The 21,661-nt window shown below is 38.2% G+C and overlaps 1 protein-coding gene across 6 annotated transcripts in view; it reads left to right on the top strand.

The window, feature by feature from the left end:
- NUP98 (nucleoporin 98 and 96 precursor) overlaps positions 1–21,661 on the top strand; it is a gene marked incomplete at both ends in the record, with an annotated part of 89,057 nt that overhangs the window by 50,036 nt on the left and 17,360 nt on the right. For 3 of the 6 annotated variants that reach the window (XM_084231156.1, XM_084231157.1, XM_084231158.1), the window contains 8 exons: positions 828–1,005; positions 1,724–1,888; positions 13,310–13,492; positions 14,155–14,311; positions 15,993–16,422; positions 17,332–17,561; positions 18,666–18,932; positions 21,484–21,641. In XM_084231156.1, coding sequence (XP_084087282.1) covers positions 828–1,005; positions 1,724–1,888; positions 13,310–13,492; positions 14,155–14,311; positions 15,993–16,422; positions 17,332–17,561; positions 18,666–18,932; positions 21,484–21,641 — 1,768 coding nt within the window. Of the gene's footprint in view, positions 1–827; positions 1,006–1,723; positions 1,889–13,309; positions 13,493–14,154; positions 14,312–15,992; positions 16,427–17,331; positions 17,562–18,665; positions 18,933–21,483; positions 21,642–21,661 lie in introns of those variants that run through there. The other 3 variants (XM_084231159.1, XM_084231160.1, XM_084231161.1) reach the window with 1 other exon arrangement.

Consider the following 21,661-nt stretch of genomic DNA (forward strand, 5'->3'; position numbering starts at 1 on the left):
GTCATCTATTTTGTGCTATTTACTGTACTAGGTGCAAAGCTTAAAAATGAACTTAGTTCTAGAGGTTAGATATTGATATTAGAAGGTACTGCACTATCACTATTATTTATAGTGGTCTGCACGTTATTATGTTCCTCATATTCATTCTGCAAGCACTTGCTTTTAATAAATGCCAGTTGCTGCTATTATTGTTGTTGTACTTTTAAAACTTTGGAATAGCATAGGACTATGACAGTTGGATTATTAGCAGTGGGTATAGTCAAGGATTTATAGCTTAAGTGTTATTAAAATTATATTGAAATTGATTGATATACCATGGTAGTTGTAAAAATGCAGTTTGATTCTTAAACCAGGTATTGAGCAGCTAGTTGATATGGGTATAATTCCTTGCTCTTTACCTACCTTGAGAGGCAACATTCCAATTTAGGAGACACCTGCAGAATAATTTCAAAGTAACACAGTTATTTTTACATAAAATTTTTAAAGTGTTTATTTTATTTTATTTTTTATTTATACAGTAGCTGGGGTACTGGCCAAAGGCGTGGGAGGGTGAGAGGATTCACCAGAGACAGAGCGGGGAGCAGAACAGGCAGACGGACCAAAAGCACTGCTGAAGGGAGCAGCAGGCGAGATAGGAGAGGTCTGCTGCGCCATGTGGGAATCTCCCTGGCCAGCTGGGAATCGAACCCGCGCAGCAGAGGCTGCAGACAGCCCCACAGTGCTGTGCTCAACCCACTGTGCCACCAGGGAGACCCTTTTAAAGTTTTTAGTTGACTTTCTGGTCTTAAACATGAAGCATTTATACTTCACTTGGTTGTATATTACAGGAAGGCTGAAGTTACATTGGATGGAGTTTGGCCAACAGATAAAACGTCTCGTTGTTTAATTAAGAGCCCAGATCGACTTGCTGATATCAACTACGAAGGAAGATTGGAAGCAGTTTCAAGAAAGCAGGGTGCTCAGTTCAAAGAGTACCGTCCTGAAACAGGTTCTTGGGTGTTTAAGGTATAGTCACAACCTGTAGATAGTTCTCATAGTTAAGAATTACAAAATATGTTGTAAAAGATCCTTTAAATTCTCTTTAGTTTTACAAATTAGAAAATGGAGTAATATATCATGATTAGTTTCAAATTATACATCTAGTTAAATCCTAGAGCAGTAAGGAGCTATATAAACTCTAAGGACTTACGATTCAAAACCTCTACCCCATCCTATGAACATTTACGATAGAGTACTTCTGAGGTGTGGTTTTCTGATGTGTGGCATCATTAGGAGCATCAGGCAGAATTTTTATCTTTTGGTAGGTCAACTCTTCTTAAGTAATTGTCATTCTTTCAGATATTTCTGAGGATATAGAAGTTGACTTCTTCTTGATAGTTTATCCCAGTGGTTTCTTCCTTTTCTAAGCCAATTAGATTATTGTATTTGTTGAAGGCCCATGTTTAGATAAGGGAAGAACCAGGTGGTACATACATGTAAAAATAGTATTGGCTCTTTTTAATTTGGTTTCCTATATTAGTGTACTAATTTGATATTATATGAGCAACTTGTACTTGCACCAGACATCATCTAAATTTTAGAAAAACAGAGTGGTAGATATTTCACTGTGCTTTAAATAGTTGGTATCTTTTTCTTTCTGCACAAGATTACAAGATTAAGTATTTTGGAAGCTGTTCAAATATAAGTGTTAAAATTGATTTTGTTGGATTCTTTTCATCATTAGGTCTCCCATTTTTCTAAGTATGGCCTTCAGGATTCTGATGAAGAGGAGGAGGAACGACCTTCCAAAACTAGTACAAAGAAGTTGAAGACTGCCCCTTTGCCTCCGGCAGGCCAGGCCACTCCATTCCAGATGGCTCTTAATGGCAAACCAGCACCTCCACCCCAGGTAGAGAAAGGACAGTGCGTTTGAATGGAATCATGATACGGAAGTTGAAAACAAGTCAATTCAGCTGTTACAAAGCTGTTTTATTACCCCTGGAACTTTGAAGAGTACAAATGTGTTGGCAATCACGCTGAGACAAGAGGGTTGAGACAAGTGCAAGGGAGGGCGTGAGGTGGTACTGTCATCTATTTTTTACCTGAGATATTTAAAGAATTCTCTTGCTGCTTGGTTCATTCCCGCCTACAGATTGTCATTCTTAAACACCTCCCTCTCTCATTTGGATTTGACAAATTTTCTGCCCAGTGATCAGTTTAAGAGAGCGTTTTGCATGTATGGGTTGATAAAGTAAATCCCACTTTTGTTGACTACTTGATGTGCAGTTTTATTAGTTCTTTACCTCTGTGGGGTTTTTTGTTTGTTCATTAATGTTCTGCAAGGGTTTTTGAGTATGTTTTTTTCAAGTTGTTTTCTTATACTTCAGATTAACTTTTGATATTTGTATTTAACAAAACAATCTATGGAAAAAAGGTGAAATTTAAATACAAGTGTGTTATTTGACCTGGGGAGAGTAGGAACTGTGTTATTTATTGCAATTAGTTATATTCTCTTTCAGTATTGTTAAGCCAGTATAAAACTTTTTGTCCTTGTAGGGAAAGGCTTGTGATTTAAATTTCAGGTAGTTCTTTTGAATGCCAACTCATAAGGAGTCTTACTTTCATTTAGATATTGTTTGTAGTCAAATCAGTTACCTTTTTTTTTCCTTTGCTGCCATAGTCCCTCAAAAAGAGTTCTTGATAACAGTATTTCTTTGTAAATCATCCTCTACCTCTCAGCTGCTTAAAAGCAGGACCTTCTGGAATTTTTGATGCTACAATCTTTATTGCTGCTAAAATGTGCAATTTTTATTATCATTTATTAATTTCTCGGGAAGCATTTTCTGGAGAATGTTGTGTGTGTGTATTCATTTTTGTGCATTCATCTTGTTCAGGTCTGCTGCGCCATTCATTTTTGTGATTACAGGGTGAGGGAGGGTATGATAAAATTGGAAAATGGGAAATATGTTGAATTTTGCATTTACTATCTTTGTAGCATTTAAAATAACCCTAAAAAAAACCTTCTGAGCTACAATGCTCTAATGGATTTGGTTTTCCAGCTATCCATATTCATTTTGCCAGAACCATAATATATACCTTTTTAAATCCCTTTCTTTCCAGTGTGTTCTTTGACTCCATTTTATATGTATTTATTAGGAAAAGAGTCAGGTAGCTTTATGTTTTCCAATAAAAGTAATTTCTGGGATCCCAAACATATAGCTGACAAAAGTTTCATTTGTGGAAAACAGCAAGTTTATATAATGTTGGCAATCAGTGGTTTTCAGGCTTTTTTAATATTTATCATACAAATAGTAAGAGTTAACTAAAATCTGTGATGACACTTCAGTAGGTAAGAGCTCTTTGAAAGACTGAGCACCAAAAAATTTCAGAACAGGGGCCTCTCTGGTGGCGCAACGGGTTAAGCACCACACTATGAAGCAAACCACAGCCTCTGCAGCATGAGTTCGATCCCCAGCTGGCCAGGGAGCAACCCACATGGCGCAGCAGACTCTCCTGACTCACCCATTGCTCCCCTCAGCAGTGTACTTCAGCCAATCTGCCTGTTCTGTTCCCCACTCTGTCTCTGGTGAATCCTCCCACCCCCCTGCATCTCTGGTCTGTACCCCAGCTCTTGTATGCATAAATAAATAAATCTTTAAAAAAAAAATTCAGAACAGTTTCTAACGAAAAAATGATAAGGATCAAAATGGGCAAATAGAGTACCAGTGAATAGGGATCTTTTTCAGGTCTCTCCTTTGATTAAGCTAGAGTGTGGTCTTTGACCTCTTAAATTGGGAGAGCGGAAATGGGTAGAGATTTTCAGATATTTAAGCTAATGTGTTAAATCAGTAATGTGGAACTCTGGAGACTCTTCCATTTTATTGCCTAGTGACCTAGGTAAGGTGGGTGGGCCGGTGGTTACAGTTTTAAGTTATTAACAGAAAAACCTACATTTTATTTGGCATGAGGAAAATACTTGAACCTTTTGAAGTGGGAATATATAACCTGGTCTTCTCAGCCCAGTCCCAAAATAACTGTAGTCACATTGTCACCTGGCCCTCTGAAGAGGTTGATTTCCATGATACTGGTTCTCCTTCAGTCTACTATAGTATTCTGTTTTCCTGTGCACATTCTAAGTTTTTCTGTCCTGGGTGTCTGGATTTTTTTTTTTTTTTTTTTTTTTTAAGAATGTAAGAACTGAGGTACAGGCCAGAGGTGTGGAGGGTGAGAGGATTCACCAGAGACAGAGTGGGGAACAGAACAGGCAGATTGACTGAAATACACTGCTGAGGGGAGCAGGCAAGTCAGGAGAGGTCTGCTGCTCCATGTGGGTAGCTCCCTGGCCGGGTGCTGCAGTGGCTACAGACAGCTTCATAGCTTGTGTCTTAACCCGTTGCGCCACCAGGGAGGCCATGAATATATATTTTTTTTAAGATTTATTTATTTATGCATACAAGAGCTGGGACACAGGCCAGAGGTGTGGGGGGTGAGAGGATTCACCAGAGACAGAGTGGGGAGCAGAACAGCAGATTGACCAAAGTACACTGCTAAACGGGGCAGTGGGTGAGTCAGAAGAGGTCTGCACCATGATGGTTTGCTCCCTGGCCCACCGTGGATTGAAGTCATGCTGCAGAGGCTGCGGAAAGCTTCATAGGTTGCGTCTTAACCCCTTGTGCCACCAGGGAGGCCCGTGTCTGGATATATCTTTAGGTACTGGGAAGGTTTACATTTTTGCTTTAATGGTCACATCTGTTCCACTACCTTTTATATAGTACCCTCAGTCATCTCTCCAGTTCATTCCTAAGCCTTGCCTTGCTCCAAAATAGCAAGCAAATCCAAGCAACCAGAAAACAAGTTTTTAGATTAGAGAAAATCTTGGCAGAAAGACATTCATTACACAGATGAGTTAGGGCAGTAACAGAAACATTTTTTGTGGTAGTTAGAACATTAGTTCCCAAATTGCCCGTGTGAAATTCATTTTTCAGCTGACTACATCAATACCTTGGTGAGCTTCGATTATATAGATCTGGCTTGGAGCTCAGCCATATTTATATTTTAAATGCTTTTCCCGGAGTTTCAGAACAGTTTGTTGAAACAACTCGGATTTTTGGCATCAAGTAAAGAAACATACAGCTTTTTACCTCAACCTTATACTGAAATGTAACTCTTCAGCACTATTAAGGCTGATTAATTGAAACTTAGCATTGTTTGCTTGTTCAAGTAAGTTTAAAATATTTTTAGAGGGAAGAAAAGTACTAGGATTTAGAAGAAAATTCCTTTTCATTTTATGTATAGTTATTTTGAAGTAAAATGTCAGCTGTCTAAATTTATTTAGATTTATAATGAATTTTAATATATTTGAATTTTTTTTAAAGATTTATTTATTTATACATACAAGAGCTGAGGTACAGGCCAGAGGGGTGGGGGTGAGAGGATTCACCAGAGACAGAGTGTGAAAACAGAACAGGCACATTGACTGAAATACACTGTCAAGGGGAGCAGTGGGCGAGTCAGGAGAGGTCTGCTGCGCCATGTGGGTAGCTTCCTGGCCAGGGATCAAACTGGTGCTGCAGCGGCTGCAGATAGCTTCATAGGTTGCATCTTAACCCCTTGTGCCACCAGGGAAGCCCTGAATATTGTATATTTTTATATAAAATCTGTAACAGCTTCATTTTATTAATGTATAATCTTGGAGATTTTTTGCAAATTAACTTTAAATCAAATATAAAGCTATTAATGTTATTTAGTCTTGTCCTTCTGGAGTAATATCCCCAAATGTAGGTCTAGAAACAACACACTTACTTTGGTGAGCCCTTGAAACCCTGACATGGAATTTCTCTTGAGGAGGACATAGTATTGTTGACCACATCAGTTTTCTAGCAAAATGAATAAAGCAGTCTTTACAGTTAAACAAGTGCTTTTGAAGATTGGCAGCAGTATTAGTTACACTGGCTTAAACTCTTTGATGGAGAGAATTATGTAAATTATTTAAGCATCTGTTTGACTGTGGACTGGTCATTCACTTCATTGAATAGTATTTCTCAATTAACCTACTTGAAATACATAGCCTACTGGATTAAGAGATATTTTATCCGTAGGATACTAGAAGCTTTGTGTGAGGAAGATCCTTTTGAGTTGAGTGGAGGTTTCTCAAATCATTGGTTTCAATTGTGAAATATCACCCTTCCTATATCTAAATAGTCATTTTGCAGATATTACTTGTATGCTTGGTATTTTGATATAAATACGATACCCTACTTTGAAGAGATTACAGTGTGGGAAAGGTAAAGTTAAAATGATATTCCATTCAGTTGCCTTTTTCCATAGATCTCCCAGGAGACTTTTTTTTTTTTTTTTTAAACACTTACTCACTATTATTTTGTTAGTGCACTTTTCTCTCCAGGCCTGGCTTTGAAGAAGTACCTGATCTCCTAAAATTACTCTGAAAATTTAGTACACAGACATTTTGGTGGAGATTTTTTTGCAATTAATTAAATACATTTTAACAAAGTTCATATATAGTATTTTGGTTTTTTCTTTTTTTCTAGACATGAAAGAGGTTTTTTTGGTTTGTTTTTTCAATTTGTCAGTTGTTTACATATCTAATTTTGGGGTTACTTTTTTTTTTCTTTTTTTTTTTGAAGATTTATTTATTTATACATGCACTGGGTACAGTCAGAAGTGCGGGAGGGTGAGAGAATTCACCAGGGCCAGAGCGGGGAGCAGAGCAGGCAGAAGGACCGAAGTACACTGCTGAGGGGAGCAGCGGGCGGCAGGAGAGGTCTGAGCGCCATGTGGGACCCTCACCCGGCAGCCGGGGATCGAACTGGTGCTGCAGAGGCCGCAGGGAACTTCGCAACCCAGCACTCAACTGCTGTGCTACCGGGGAGGCCCCAAATTTTGGGGTTACTTTTTTATGCCTCCCTATGTGCACATGCTTCACTCACCCTCCACCATACATCCATTGCCAATGCTGTATCCTCTTTCTTTCCTACACTTTCTTCTATGCTTTTGCTGTGCTTTGCCAATATACGTTTTTTCATTATTTTTATTCTACAGATAAGTGAAACCATCTGGTATCTGTCTTTCACTTTCTCAGTTATTTCACTTAGCAAAACCAATCCATCTTTGTACCAAGAGAGACTATTTCATCTTTTTAGATAGCAGAGTAATATTCCATTGAGTTTATATTCCACAGTTTCTTTACCCAGTCACCTATCAATGGGCACATAGGTTGCTTCCATGATAATGGCAGTTTTGGAAAGTGCTGTTATGAAGATACTTTCATACTAGTGTTTTTCTTTCAGTAATTGCCTAGGAAAGATATTGATGGATCATATGGGATTTCCCTTTTTATTTTTTAAAGTATCTCCATACCATTTTCTGTAAGGGCCACACCAAATTGCATTCCTACCAAGTGGATGAGTGTTCTTTTTCCTCAACATCCTCACCAACATTTGTTGTTTCCATTCTTTTCAATATAGGCTATTCACACGGGAGTGAGTTAATGACTCATTGTGATTTTGGTTTGTATTACCTGTATAATAATTGATGTTGAACAATTTTTCTTGTGTCTCTAGGCCATCTGAATGTCTTCATAAACATGTCTATTTAGATCTTTTACCCATTTTTTGATTGGGTTGTCTGTTTTGTTGTTGTTGTGGGCTTTTATAGGACTTTAAATATTTTGGAAATTAACCCCTTGTGAGATGTGTGATGTGCAAATATCTTCTCCCAGTCCAGAGGGTTTTTTTGTTTGTTTGTTTGTTTTTGTGGTAGTTTCTTTCATGTTATTCAAGATTTTTTTTTTTAAAGTTTGCTTTTGTTTCCCTTGTCATTGGAGTTGCACTCCTAAGTACATCTTTATGTTTGATGTCCAGGAGGGTACCATCTATGTTTCTTTTAAGGGTAGTACAGTTTTAGTTTTTATATTCAAATGTTTCATCCATTTTGAATTAATTTTTGTATTTGAAGTTAAGTATGTATCTAGTTTCACTTTTTTGCATGTGGCTTATCCATGTTTCCCATTACTATTTGTTAAAATATCCATTGTATGCCTATTGCCTCCTCTGTCATAGATTAACTGTCCATATTTGTGTGGATTTATTTCTTTCTAGTCTGTTCCATTGGTCTTAGTTTTTGTTCCAGTACCATACTGTTGGTTTTTTTTTTTTTTCATTTATTTATTGTTTATGCAAGCGCTGGGTACAGTCAGAAGAACGGGAGGGTGAGAGAATTCACCAGAGTGGGGAACAGAATAGGCAGACTGATGAAGTACACTGCTGATGGGAGCAGTGGGCAGCAGGAGAGGTCTGCGCGCCATGTGTGACCCTCGCCTGGCGGCCGGGGATCGAACCCGCGCTGCAGAGGCTGCAGGCAGCCTTGCAGACCAGCACTCAACCATCGCGCCACCAGGGAGGCCCCATACTGTTTTGATTATGGTTGCTGTGTAATATAGTCTGAAGTCAGGGAGTATGATACCTCCATTTTTCTTCTTTTCTTTCAGGATTGCTTTCACTGTTTGGGGCCTTTGGTGTGACTCCATATAAATTTTATAATGTGTGTATATGTTCTATTTCCTTGAAAAAGTTACTGGAATTTTGATATGTGTATTACATTGAGCCTGTAAATCGCTTTAGGTAATAAGGCCATCTGAATGAACAATGTTTATTCTTCCAATCCATGAGCATGAGACATCTTTCCATTTCTTTGTGACTTTTTTTATTTCCTTTAACACAGTTATAGTTTTCAACCTCCTCCATCTATGTTTATTCCCAGGTATTTCATTTTTTTGGGTGCTATTGTAAATGGGATTTTTTTTTAAATTCTCTTTTTTTCTAATTTAGTGTTTGCATTTATGTCTGATTATATATATTTGGGCTTTCTTCTTAGTGAGCCTAACTAAGGGCTTGTCAATTTTGTATATGTATTTTTTAAAGAGCCACCTCTTGATTTCTCTGATCTTTTTTGGACAGTCTCTTTTCTATTATATTTATCTGCTCTAATTTTTATTACTTCCTGCTGCTGATTTCAAGATTCATTTTTTTCTTTTTCTAGTTCTTCTGCTAGTTAGATTATTTATTTGAGATTTTTCTTGTTTTTGTTTTTTTCTTTTTAATGTGGGTCTGTATTGCTCATAATTTTCCTCATACCACTTTTTGCATATCTCAAAGTATCTGGTAGCTTCTATCCATTTTCATTAGTCTCAAAAACATAATTTCTTCTTCAATTTAGGAGTTATTTAGAAGCATTTTGTTTAGTGTCCATGTTTTGGTTTATTCTAGGATTCTTTTATTGGCCAATTTTTAACTTTATATCATAGTGATCTGAGATGTTTGATAGAGTTTCTAGTTCCATATTTTTTTTCTTTTTTTTTTAAAGATTTATTTATTTATTTTTATATAAGAGCTGGGGTCCAGGCCAGAGGTGCAGGAGGGTGAGAGGATTTACCAGAGGCAGAGCAGGAAGCAGAGCAGGCAGACGACAGAAATACACGGCTGAGGGGAGCTGCGGGCGCGACAGGAGAGGTCTGCCATGCCATGTGGGATACTTGCTGGCCAGCCGGGATCTAACCCACACTGTAGAGGGTGCGGACAGCTTCAGAGCACAGCACTCAGCCCACTGTGACACCGGGGAGGCCCCCCTCTAGTTCCATATTTAATGAGACATGTTTTGTGTCAGCATATGGTCTATTCTTGAGTCTGTTTCATATCCACTTGAAAAGAATGTGTATTCATTTCTTTTGAGATGGAAAGCTCTATAAATGTATATTAACATACAAGATTTCTAAGAGCTTACCAGGTCCTCATAGTTTCATATCATTTTACCTCCCCTTCGTCCACTTACTGGATCATATCTCAAAGCTTTGAAATCTTTGCAAGAGAGCAGAGTGAATAAAAACATTTATCTTTTCACGTTCTTCTTAAAGATATGTTGGATATGTTCTTCTTAAGGATATGTTAGTCTCTGATTAAATTCTTTGTTATTTGGTGAAATACTTTTCACTAAAAGTATTCTAAGTGAACATCTCTACCTATTAGTATTCTTTTTTGCGTAGTGTAATAAGCTGGAGCCATTCTGCCCATTCTTTCCTGCCACCCATCTTCATTCCTTCTTGACCTTTCATAGCTATGAATTGCTTTCTATATTGTATACAAGGCACTACCTTAGGCAATAGAAATAATGAAAAAAGCACTCAGTGAATGTGAAACCTTAACAATGTCCTTGGTGTTCAGATACAGAAAAGAGTAGGTCACAATCTCTATTTTTAAACTGTTGCAATCTGGTAGGACAAATACATGCAAGAAATTATTTATACCGATATACTGGTATAAACTAGGCCATAAACAAAATGTTATGGGAGCCCAACAAAGGAGGATGATAGGTTAATAGACTAATAGGTTAACATGATGGGGAGTTTCAGAAACTTTCTTTAAAGTGAATTGTTTAAAAATTATTAGAGGGCCTCCCTGGTGGCGCAGCGGTTGAGCGTTGGGTTGCGAAGCTGCCCGTGGCCTCTGCGGCGCCGGTTCAATCCCCGGCTGCTCCCCGGCCACCGGAGGAGGGTCCCACATGGCGCGCAGACCTCTCCTGCCGCCCGCTGCTCCCCTCAGCAGTGTACTTCGGTCCTTCTGCCTGCTCTGTTCCTCGCTCTGGCTCTGGTGAATTCTCTCACCCTCCCGCGCTTCTGACTGTACCCAGTGCATGTATAAACAAAACAAACAAATAAATAAAAAAAAATGCCTCTATTAAAAAAAAAAAAAAGAAAATTAATTAAAAAAAAAAATTATTAGAGTGGGCCTCCCCGGTGGTGCAGCGGTTGAGCGCTGGCTTGCGAAGCTGCCCGGAGCCTCTGCAGCACCCGTTTGATCCCCGGCTGCTCCCCGGCCACCGGAAGAGGGTCCCACATGGTGCGCAGACCTCTCCTGCCACCCGCTGCTCCCCTCAGCAGTGTACTGCAGTCCTTCTGCCTGCTCTGCTCCCCGCTCTGGCTCTGGTGAATTCTCTCACCCTCCCGCGCTTCTGACTGTATCCAGTGCTTGTATAAATAAATAAATAAATCTTTAAAAAAAATTATTAGAGAGCCAGTGGTGTGAGAGTATACCTGTAGTTCTTGTTTGTTTGTTTTTAAAGATTTATTTATTTATGCATACAAGAAATGGGGTACAGGCCAGAAGTGTGGTGGGTGAGAGGATTCACCAGAGACAGAATAGGGAGCAAAACAGGCAGATTGACTGAAAACACTGCTGAGGGGAGCAGCAGGTGAGACAGGAGATCTGCTGCACCATGTTGGTATCTCCCTGGCCAGCGGGGATTGAACTCGTGCTGCAGAGGCAGTGGATAGCTTCATAGTGCTGTGCTTAACCCTTGCACCACCAAAGAGGCCCTGTAGTTCTTATTAATATAGTGGACACATCATATCAGGTTTGCTTCTGCCTTCACTTCCCTGTCAGAATTTTAAAGCATGAAAGTACTCAGACTACCTGTAGCCTCCCAGTAGGTAAAAAACAGCCTCATCTTTGCCTTTTGACCATTATCTGCCTTCCAATTTTGTTATGTTAGAACAGTCCTTGGGAGTTGTTCACATCTGAAGTGACAGTTCCTATCTAACACCTCAATTTTTCTACATTTGTAAATGGGACCATTCATTCTTAGTTAGCCTATTTATTAAAGGATTGCAAAGAATAGAAAATATGCCAGTGAAAATAAAGTTGAAATAAGTGTCACTAGTGGTTGTTTCTTTGACCAATGAAATCTATTTTTTAAAACTACTCTGTATAATGACATCCATTTGAGGTTTAGCGTGAAATAAGCCACTTGTGACTTATAAGCCAAAACAATATGAAAGGTTAATAATACAAATTATGTCATGATTTGAAAAATATTCTGAAATAATTTTTTATTTGAGAATGTTAAAATTGGGTTAGCCATTTGTTAAGATTTTACTAGGTCCTATGTGAGTCTGGGACATATTTATTGATTTGTTCTGAGCCAATTATTTTGCAACATGTTTCAGTTTCATGAGTATTTACCATTTTAAAATATGACTGTTAGTCATGGCTATATCTTTTTTTTTTTTTTAAGATTTATTTATTTATGCATACAACAGCTGGGGTATGGGCCAGAGGTGTGGGGGGGTGAAAGGATTCGCCAGAAACAGAGTGGGGAACAGAACAGGCAGATTGACTGAAATACACTGCTGAGGGGAGCAGCGGGTGAGTCAGGAGAGGTCTGCTGCGCCATGTGGGTTGCTCCCTGACCAGGGATCGAACTCATATTGCAGAGGCTGCGGACAGCTTCATAGGTTGCATTTTAACCCTTTGCGCCACCAGGGAGGCCAGGGCTGTATCCTTTAAAAGCTTAATAAATGTAAATATAAGCATAAAGTAATTATTCCCAGATTTAAATTTTTCTTAATATTATTACTTTGTTTTCCATTTTGGAAATTAGAGTAGACATTCCTCATATCTTACATAGTACTATGCAAGTAGAACCCAGCTAACCTTAGGATTCAGTCACCCTCAAAATAAGTTCCAAGCCTAAAAAGTGTGCTAACTAGGAATTTATTATTAATTATTTTCTTTAAGAAGTGCCAAGTTACACTGGTATTTGATATTTGCACCTTTCATTCTCTTTTCCCAATGGCTTTTGACTATTAAGCAGTGAGAAGGCAGGTCATGCTGCCTAATATAAATCAGAAAATTGTACTTGCAAGCTCAGTCAGCTCTGAAGACAACTGTTTGTTCAATAGGGGTGCTGGCTTAGGCTCTGCACACCAAACCCATAATGTTACAAAAGAGTGAATCCCTAAATCCTTGTTTGGATTCTAAGTACTCACCGAGAGAGTGAGGGGGGCCATTAATATTGTTAAATCCTCTTAGCAGATATGTTACGTTACTTCATGATAGAATGGAAAGAATCTAATATTGCTTTATCATATTTGAATAACCTAAATCTGGTTTAAGGGCCTCCCTGGTGGCGCAAGGGGTTAAGATGCAACCTGTGAAGCTGTCCGCAGCCACTGCAGCATGAATTCGATCCCCAGCCAGGGAGCTACCCACATGATGCAGCAGACCTCTCCTGACTCACACGCTGCTCCCCTCAGCAGTGTATTTCAGTCAATCTGCCTGTTCTGTTCCCCTCTCCTAACCCCCCTCCCGTCTCTGGTGAATCCTCTCACCCACCACACCTCCGACCTGTACCCCAGTTCTTGTATGAATAAATACATCTTAAAAATAAATAAATAAATACATCTTTAAAAAAAAAAAAAAGCTCTATTTGGTGTAATTTAATGCTGCTTTCCTGATCTTTCTGCTCTCTCTGCCTACAGAACCAGAGTCCAGAGGTGGAGCAATTAGGGAGGGTTGTGGAACTGGACAGTGACATGGTAGATATCACTCAGGAGCCAGTTTTGGATTCCATGTTAGACGAGAGCATGCCTGAGGATCAGGAACCGGTGTCTGCCTCAACACACATTGCATCTTCATTGGGAATAAATCCACATGTCTTACAGGTGACGTTCTAACCCTTTCTATAGCAAGAAGCCAAACTAAGTTTTATATCCCATGTGTAACATCAGACCTCTTGATTATTCATTAAGAGTATTGATTGCTCACTAGGATGAGAAAAGATAGGCATATACCTCATTCTCCCATTTAGGGAGGGAAGCCTATATTGAGAATCAGAAAACCTTGAGTCAGTCTCAGTTTTATAACTTTTACTGTGAATTTAGATAAGTTATTTAACATTTGTGAGAACTTGTTTTCTTTATAAAGAATTAATAATTTGGTTCTGAGGGTCGGCAAAGTGTCCCACAAAAGTTAAAAGTTTACAAAAAATAGAGGCTACAGCTTTTAAGTTTTTTCCTCAACTTGCCACTGCCTTTTTGCATATTACGAATTTTGTCTTGGGCTTATGTTTGACTTTAAAATTATTTACTCAGCAAATATGTGAGCAACTGCTGCATACCAGCCTCTGTGGCAAGACTATTGAAGAGGTGAGGAGTGTTATAACTTCTTTCCTTCAATATACGTAGAGTTAGTCCCACAAATGTTACTCAAGCTTTGGGCAAAGCCTTAAGGCAGAACAATTTATTAGTTGTTGTAAGCTGTATTTTTCTTCTATAGCCTTTTGATTTGGAAGCATACATTCATTCTATAGATATTGCCTTTTTAGATCATGAAGGCATCATTGTTTGCTGATGAAGAAGATGTAGATATGGTCCTGGATCAACGCTTCAGTCGCCTTCCTTCTAAACCAGATACTTTACAAGAAATCTGTTCTCCCCGACTCCCCATTTCAGCATCCCACTCATCGAAATCACGTTCATTAGGTATTGTGAAAAATGCTGTTTACAAGAGAGCTATAAAATCCTGCTTTTCACATATCATTCTAGCAAATATCCCTAAAAAGGTTTAGGACATCAGGATGTCAAGAGGAAATGTACTCTTGTGAATAGTTGTTATGTGGGACCAGTTTTTAAAAACCATGACTAGCTTTTTAGTAGCAGATACAGAATTGTATGGAGTGTGTTTTGTTTAGGGTCATGTTTTTATTTACTTGTGAATGTGGATTAGATAGTTCAGATTTCCTAAATTTTTAAACTCACATTTTATTATATTTAGGGGAGTCAGCAAGTTGTCCTGCACTTTTTTGGTACAATCTTGAAACTAGTTCCTGTTGCTTTCCAGATGCAAATGTTGCTTCTTATAATGCACAAAATTTGTCCGATTGCTACTTTTGCCTAAACCTTTGAAGTTCCCACAGAAGTGATTACATCTAATTGTAAATCTTTCACTTTTCTAATAGGTTTATAACTTTGTGGGATTAGAAATAGTATATTGATGTCAATTAAGGACTTAAGCAAATGTAATTTTAAAATATTTGGAAAGCCAGAGGAACTACCAGAAAGATACTTACATTACCTTAAAAAGTTTTTTCAATTTATTTTTTTAAGATTTTTTTTTTTATATATACAAGAACCAGGGTAGAGGGCAGATGCGCAGGAGGGTGAGAGGATTCACCAGAGACAGAGTGGGGAACAGAACAGGCAGACTGACGAAATACACTGCTGAGGGGAGCAGTGGGCAAGATAGGAGAGATATGCTGTACCATGTGGGATTCTCACCGGCCAGCTGGGATCAAATCCATGCTGCAGAGGCTGCGGACAGCTTCACTGCGCTGCGCTCAACCTACTGCACCACCAGGGAGGCCCATTACCTTAAAAATTTACTGTTTCATTTTCAATTCTGTTCTTGGCCTTTTACTTTCTTTTTCAAAAACTAACAAAACATCAGACAAATACCCATTCATAACAGCCTTATCCATAATAGATACTCCTGAAAATCTAATACTTCAGTACCTAAATGCTTGCACTAGACAGTCACCTTATAAAACTGCAAAGCAAGAGATGGTAGTGAGAACTGCCTTTCTGAAAGGCAATCACAAGATGCAATCACAAGATGCCTCAGTGGATTTTTGTTTCCTTAAGGTCTATCATTGAGTATTATAGGAATTTGGGTTTGGATTTTAATGAGTTTTTTATGTTGACTAAGAAAAGGTTACATTTGGTATTGTGATAAGAGCATGAACTTAGGTATCAGATTTATGTCTCAGTCCTTCCATTAAGTAGCTTTGCGTATTTGAACTAGTTACTTTTTCAAGCCGTTTTCCCACCTGTAAAATGAGAATAACAGTGGTCATCATTTAAAATTAATAAAGGATGAAATGAAACAGTGTATACAGGTGACTTATTACAAGAGTCTGCAGTTAGGTACTAAATGACTTTTTAAGGTAGTGTTGTTAATATTATTGCTTAGTTTATATCATCATAATTAGAATTCTTGGCTTGATTCCTGGTCAAAACAGTAATTTCTGCAGACTCTGGCTTGACTTGTTTTTTGGTCATCCATATTTGATATTAATTATTTTGGTGATGCTGTAATTTCAGCTTCACTGTTGTTCAAGAAACAATAGATTATATTTTCTAATAGCATTTTTTATTCTCATTTTAGTTGGTGGGTTACTACAATCAAAATTTACAAGTGGAACTTTTCTTTCACCAAGTGCCTCTGTGCAAGAATGCCGCACTCCCAGAGCATCATCTTTGATGAATGTCCCATCTACATCCCCTTGGTCTGTCCCCCCACCCCTGACCTCTGTGTTTACAGTACCCAGCCCAGCCCCTGAGGTTCAGTTGAAAACAGTGGGTACACGCAGACAACCAGGCCTCGTTCCTCTTGAAAAGTCTGTCACATATGGAAAGGGAAAGCTCTTGATGGACATGGCCCTGTTTATGGGACGCTCATTTCGGGTTGGTTGGGGCCCCAATTGGACTCTTGCTAATATTGGAGAACAGCTGAGTGGCTCTCATGAACTGGAAAATCATCAAATTGCCGACTCTTTGGAATATGGATTCCTTCCTAATCCAGTAGCTGTTAAATCGTGAGTTACAATCTTTTATGCTTTTTGAGAAAGACAGAATGGTAGATCAGAAAAACTTCATCATCAGGCGACCCAAGGGCCCTGCTTTGTGATTTTTCTATATGTATTTATAACACACTTTCAGGTAGCATAAGATGTTTGTATAATTAAAAACTAGAGTGATCAAAGTGAGTATATAATAATTACCTAACAGTTAAATAGCTGAAAACTACAAATCCCAAGCTGATCCTGCAGCATTCCTTGGATTGTCACTCTTCTTATTATCGTCCTTCATTTTTGTTTTTTCCTACTTTATTTATTTATGGAAAAAAAATTTTTTTTATTAATTGTAACAATGTATGCTATTTTTACTAGGGATTAAGTGACTCTTAACCCCCAATTAAGAGTTTAACCTCCCAATTAAGAATTTTGATCCTGGTTATGAGTGACATGATGTCATGATGTCTTATAGGTTGTTAATATCATTCTTAAAAACTGGATCCAAGGTCAAGTTGACAATACACTTGTTTTAATTTAGAGTTGGTTCTTCACTATTTCTAATCTTACTTTAGACTTTTGATACCTTTCTAAACACAATTTGAGAAACCAGGTATCCCACAATAGTTTTTCACCCCTGGCTTTCATATTATCCAGATATACCCAGAAGCCAGTTCCTGATCTAACTGTGCTAATGCCCATGTTTGTTACAACCTTTTTTAAGAGGCCTTTGGTTTGTGAATGCATGGGTGAGATAATTTGTTTACTCAGTATGTAGCAAATAAGTTCATTATAGCTTGACATTAGGAAACATAATTTCTGTGAAATTATTTTTATAATGTTTTGTATGCTGTTTCATAAAAGGAAACAGAAGCTTGACAGGAAAATTGTGGTATCTTCATTTTCTCTGTTGTTTGTAATTTGCCCTTGTAGCCTAACTGAGTCCCCATTCAAAGTTCATTTGGAAAAACTCAGTTTGAGACACAAGAAGCTGGATGAAGACCTACAATTATACCAGACACCTCTGGAACTCAAATTAAAACACAGCACTGTCCATGTGGATGAATTGTGTCCTCTCATTGTCCCCAACCCAGGAGTTGCTGTCATTCATGACTATGCAGATTGGGTTAAAGAAGCATCAGGAGACCTACTGGAAGCACCAAGTGAGTAGTATACACTGTTCTTCCAACCTTTGTTATTCTAGGAATAGGGATGTATTCATAGGAGGACAGATTTCCTTGTCTCTGTAGTTGATGGATGCTTAAGCTTTAACTTGCATGCAGGTAAGTTGGGATGAGGGAAGTCCTACTCAAGAAGAAATTATATCATTGAACTTCCTTTTTTTTTTTCCTTTTTAGGGAGCAATTTAACATGGTAATTAAGAATATAAAATTAGACTCATTTCTTGGCTTCAAACATAATTCTGTTACATATTGCCCTTAACTTTGATCTAGTCACACTCTGCTTCAGTTCTCTCACATGTGAAATGAAGTTGGTAACTATTGTATAATTATGATATATGTATTAGAGTTGGCTTACTCTTTAGTGCTTCAAACAATGTCATATAGGCTTAATAGATGTTAAGTTGTACCTATAGCAAGAGAGTTCTGTCAAGTTTTTAGAGCACTTTGTTTCTAAGTGTTTTTAAAACAATTTGATCAAATTAGAGATTTTTGCTATTGTTTGAGATTATATTAGCCATAAATAGGGTAGAGGAAATTGTTTAAAGATCTTACAGTTATGGGCCTCCCTGGTGGCGCAGCGGTTGAGCGCTGGGCTGCGAAGCTGCCTGCAGCCTCTGAAGCACCGGTTCAGCGCCGATTTGATCCCCGAAGGCCGGCGAGGGTCCCACATGGCGTGCAGACCTCTCCTGTCGCGTCCGCTGCTCCCCTAAGCAGTGTATTTCATCAGTCTGTCTGTTCTGCCCCCCACTCTGGCTCTGGTGAATTCTCTCACCCTCCTGCGCTTCTGACTGTACTGTACCCAGTGCCTGTATAAATCAATCAATCAATCAATCTTAAAAAAAAAAATTAGTTATATTTGTTAGATAAGTACAAATGTACTTAGAACACAGAGTGTGCATGCAATTATATCACCCCTCTGGAATTTGTTAATCACAGCTGAGTGAGGAGAAACAGGTTGCAGAATATCAACTTAAGTGGTTATTTGAGAGATTTTGTTAATTTATTCTTACATCACAACTAGATACCCTCTCGGGTTATTTTAAGACTTTGTATTATTGCTTGATTTTTGTTTTTCTTCCTTAGTAGTTAAGCACTGGAACCTAACGTGGACATTATGTGAAGCTCTATGGGGGCACCTGAAGGAGCTTGACAGCCAGTTGGATGAGCCCAGTGAATATATTCAGATTCTGGAGCGAAGAAGAGCTTTCTCTCGCTGGCTATCCCATACTGCTGCACCTCAAATTGAGGAGGAAGTCTCCATAACCCGAAAAGACAACCCTGTGGAAGCGGTCTTCAGTTACCTCTCGGGCAAGAGGATCAGTGAGGCCTGCTCTCTGGCCCAGCAGTCAGGTAGGGCATTTGTTCCTTCTCAGCACTCTTCCTGCCTACTTTCAACTCACTGTCTATACACCTTAATTGTTGATTTGCCTTTGTCTTCTAACCTGAGTATTGTCCAGGAAGATTGCTGGTTCTCCCAGAATAGGGACTGTGTCTTCTACTTTTCTCTTTAGACCCTTATACAGTAAATAACATGTGTAGCCTTACACACTAAATTTAATTCTTTATATTACATACACATTTGTAGTCAAACTGGAAAATGCTGATAAATAAAAAGCAATAAATCCAAGTCACCTAAATCCCTTACACTATATATTCACTATAAACATTTCAGTGTGCAGTTTGTACTTAAACTGTTTTAATATATGAAGTATATACAAATATGTGCACAAAGCAAGTATATGCATGTAAATTTTCAAAGATGAAATCCTGATATGTGTTCTGTTTTTTCATGTACTACAAGTGTCCTATATAAATAGATATAATAGTCAAGTGCCTCTTGGTATTTTATATATAAATGTGCCATGTTACCAAATTCCTTGGCACTTAAGTTTTAATTTGTTTAACTACTACTTGAACTTCTACTTTGCACTAATAAACTTATTCAAATAAATACATAGAATTTCTGGGTTGAGATATTTACTTGGCTTTCTATTTGAGAATCTCCCATACATATTTGTTCATTTTTAGTTCTCTTTCCACTAATGAGAGGCATTCAGCAAGTATTGAATGACTATCTAGACACAAATGACTCTCTAGATACAAATCTATAAAAATAAAGGATGATATAGTTCAAGCTAATTTGCATAATTAGATTAACTCTTGTTTATTAGAGCTTAATTTATTTGAAGCCAACATCAACTGGATTTCTTTTTGGAAGACTTGCCCAATTTGGGGATTATATGGAACAAATGACAGGAAAAACTGTAATTAGTAACCTAAATGACCAATAGTCTCTGCATATTTAACTCAGTACCCTTCGTGGTCTTCATACATTTGTATAGTACAAACTTGTCTTCAGGATTGACTTTCTATAAAGTTAGAGATTACAAATCATTAGAAGGATAATGTTATTCTTACCAACACATAGTGGGAGAAGATCTTGTGGAGTGCCAGAGTCCGGTCCTTAGATTTAATTCATTCACAAGTCTGTTAGCAAGGTGCTACCTTTTAGGTTACTAAAATCTTCTTCAGCAACCCTACTTTCAATAATTCATAGGACAACTGGACAGAAAATGAAGATTGTCGAATGTTAGCTGATATCTACCCAGCAGTAAAAATGATCTCAAATCAATAACCTAAGCTTCTATCTTAAGAAATTAGCAAAAGAAGAGCAAACTGAAACCAAAGTTAGAAGGGAGGAAGTTAAAATAAAGCCTACAAACCAGTAAGCTTTATCTATTAATAAAATTTATTAAAGAATACAAATCAGTGAAAATAAAAACATAAAAATAATAGAGAAATCAATGAAACCAAAATTCTTTGAAAAGTTAAGAAAGTTTACAAACCTTTATTAGATTGACTGGGGAAAAAAAAGGATGTGACTTGCCAAAAATAGAAATAAAAAAGAGCAAACATTGCTACAACCCCACAGAAAAGGGAACACTATGGGAAATTCTGTGTCAGCAATTTTTTTTTCCCCCAAAGATGTATTTATAGAAGAGCTGGGGTACAGGCCAGAGATGCGGGAGGTGAGAGGACCCACCAGAGACAGAGTGGGGAACAGAACAGGCAGAATGACTGAAATACACTGCTGAGCGGAGCAGTGGGCAAGACAAAAGAGGTCTGATTCTCCATGTGGGTTTTTCTCTAGCCGGCGGGGATAGAACTTGTGCTGCAGAGGCTGCAGATTGCTTCACAGTGTGGTGTTTAACCCCTTGAGCCACCAGGGAAGCCCTGTACCAGCAATTTAACAACCTAGATAAAATCAGCAGATTCCTAGGAAGATATAAATTTACATTTATATAGATTAGCAGACTAAAGAAAAACTGGAAACTCTAAATAGGTCTACAATAAGTAAAGTAGTTGAAATGGTAATTTTTTTTAAAGATTTATTTATTTACGCATGCAAGAACCGGGGTACAGGCCAGATGTGCAGGAGGGTGAGAGGATTCACTGGAGACAGAGGCTTCGGATTACTTCATAGTGCGGTGCTTAACCCCTTGGGCCACCAGGGAGGCCCCCCCTTTAGGTTTAGTTTACCATTCCTTGTGTCATTAAATAGGTTGGTATATCTGGTTGGGTATGTTCTCAATTACATCATAATAGTTTTTCAAAACTACAAACTTGAATCCCATGATATTTTCCTCCAAGGTACAGATAAAGTACCTTGTCTAGGGTAATAGTAGACCTGTCATTGAACTCTGTGTACTGTACAGTGTATTTACCATTTAGATTAAACTATTGTGAAGATTTTCACCCAAACAGAAAATGGTAAGTTCTTGATTACTGTTTTGGCACTACTGCAGAGATAAGATAATAAATAAGATAAGATAATGCCCCCAAATGTTTTCCCAAGCCTAAATCCTCAGTAATCACTAGAAAACTTCTGTTTCTCTTGTAGGTGACCATCGTCTGGCCCTTCTTTTATCCCAGTTGGTGGGTAGCCAGTCTGTCCGTGAGCTGCTTACCATGCAGCTGGTGGATTGGCATCAGCTCCAGGCTGACTGTTTTATCCAGGATGAGAGATTGCGCATCTATGCCCTATTGGCTGGAAAACCGGTACTTTACTCTTTTTAAAT

The sequence above is a fragment of the Talpa europaea genome (assembly GCF_964194135.1).
Source record: "Talpa europaea genome assembly, chromosome: 1".
Classification (NCBI taxonomy): Eukaryota; Metazoa; Chordata; class Mammalia; order Eulipotyphla; family Talpidae; genus Talpa; species Talpa europaea.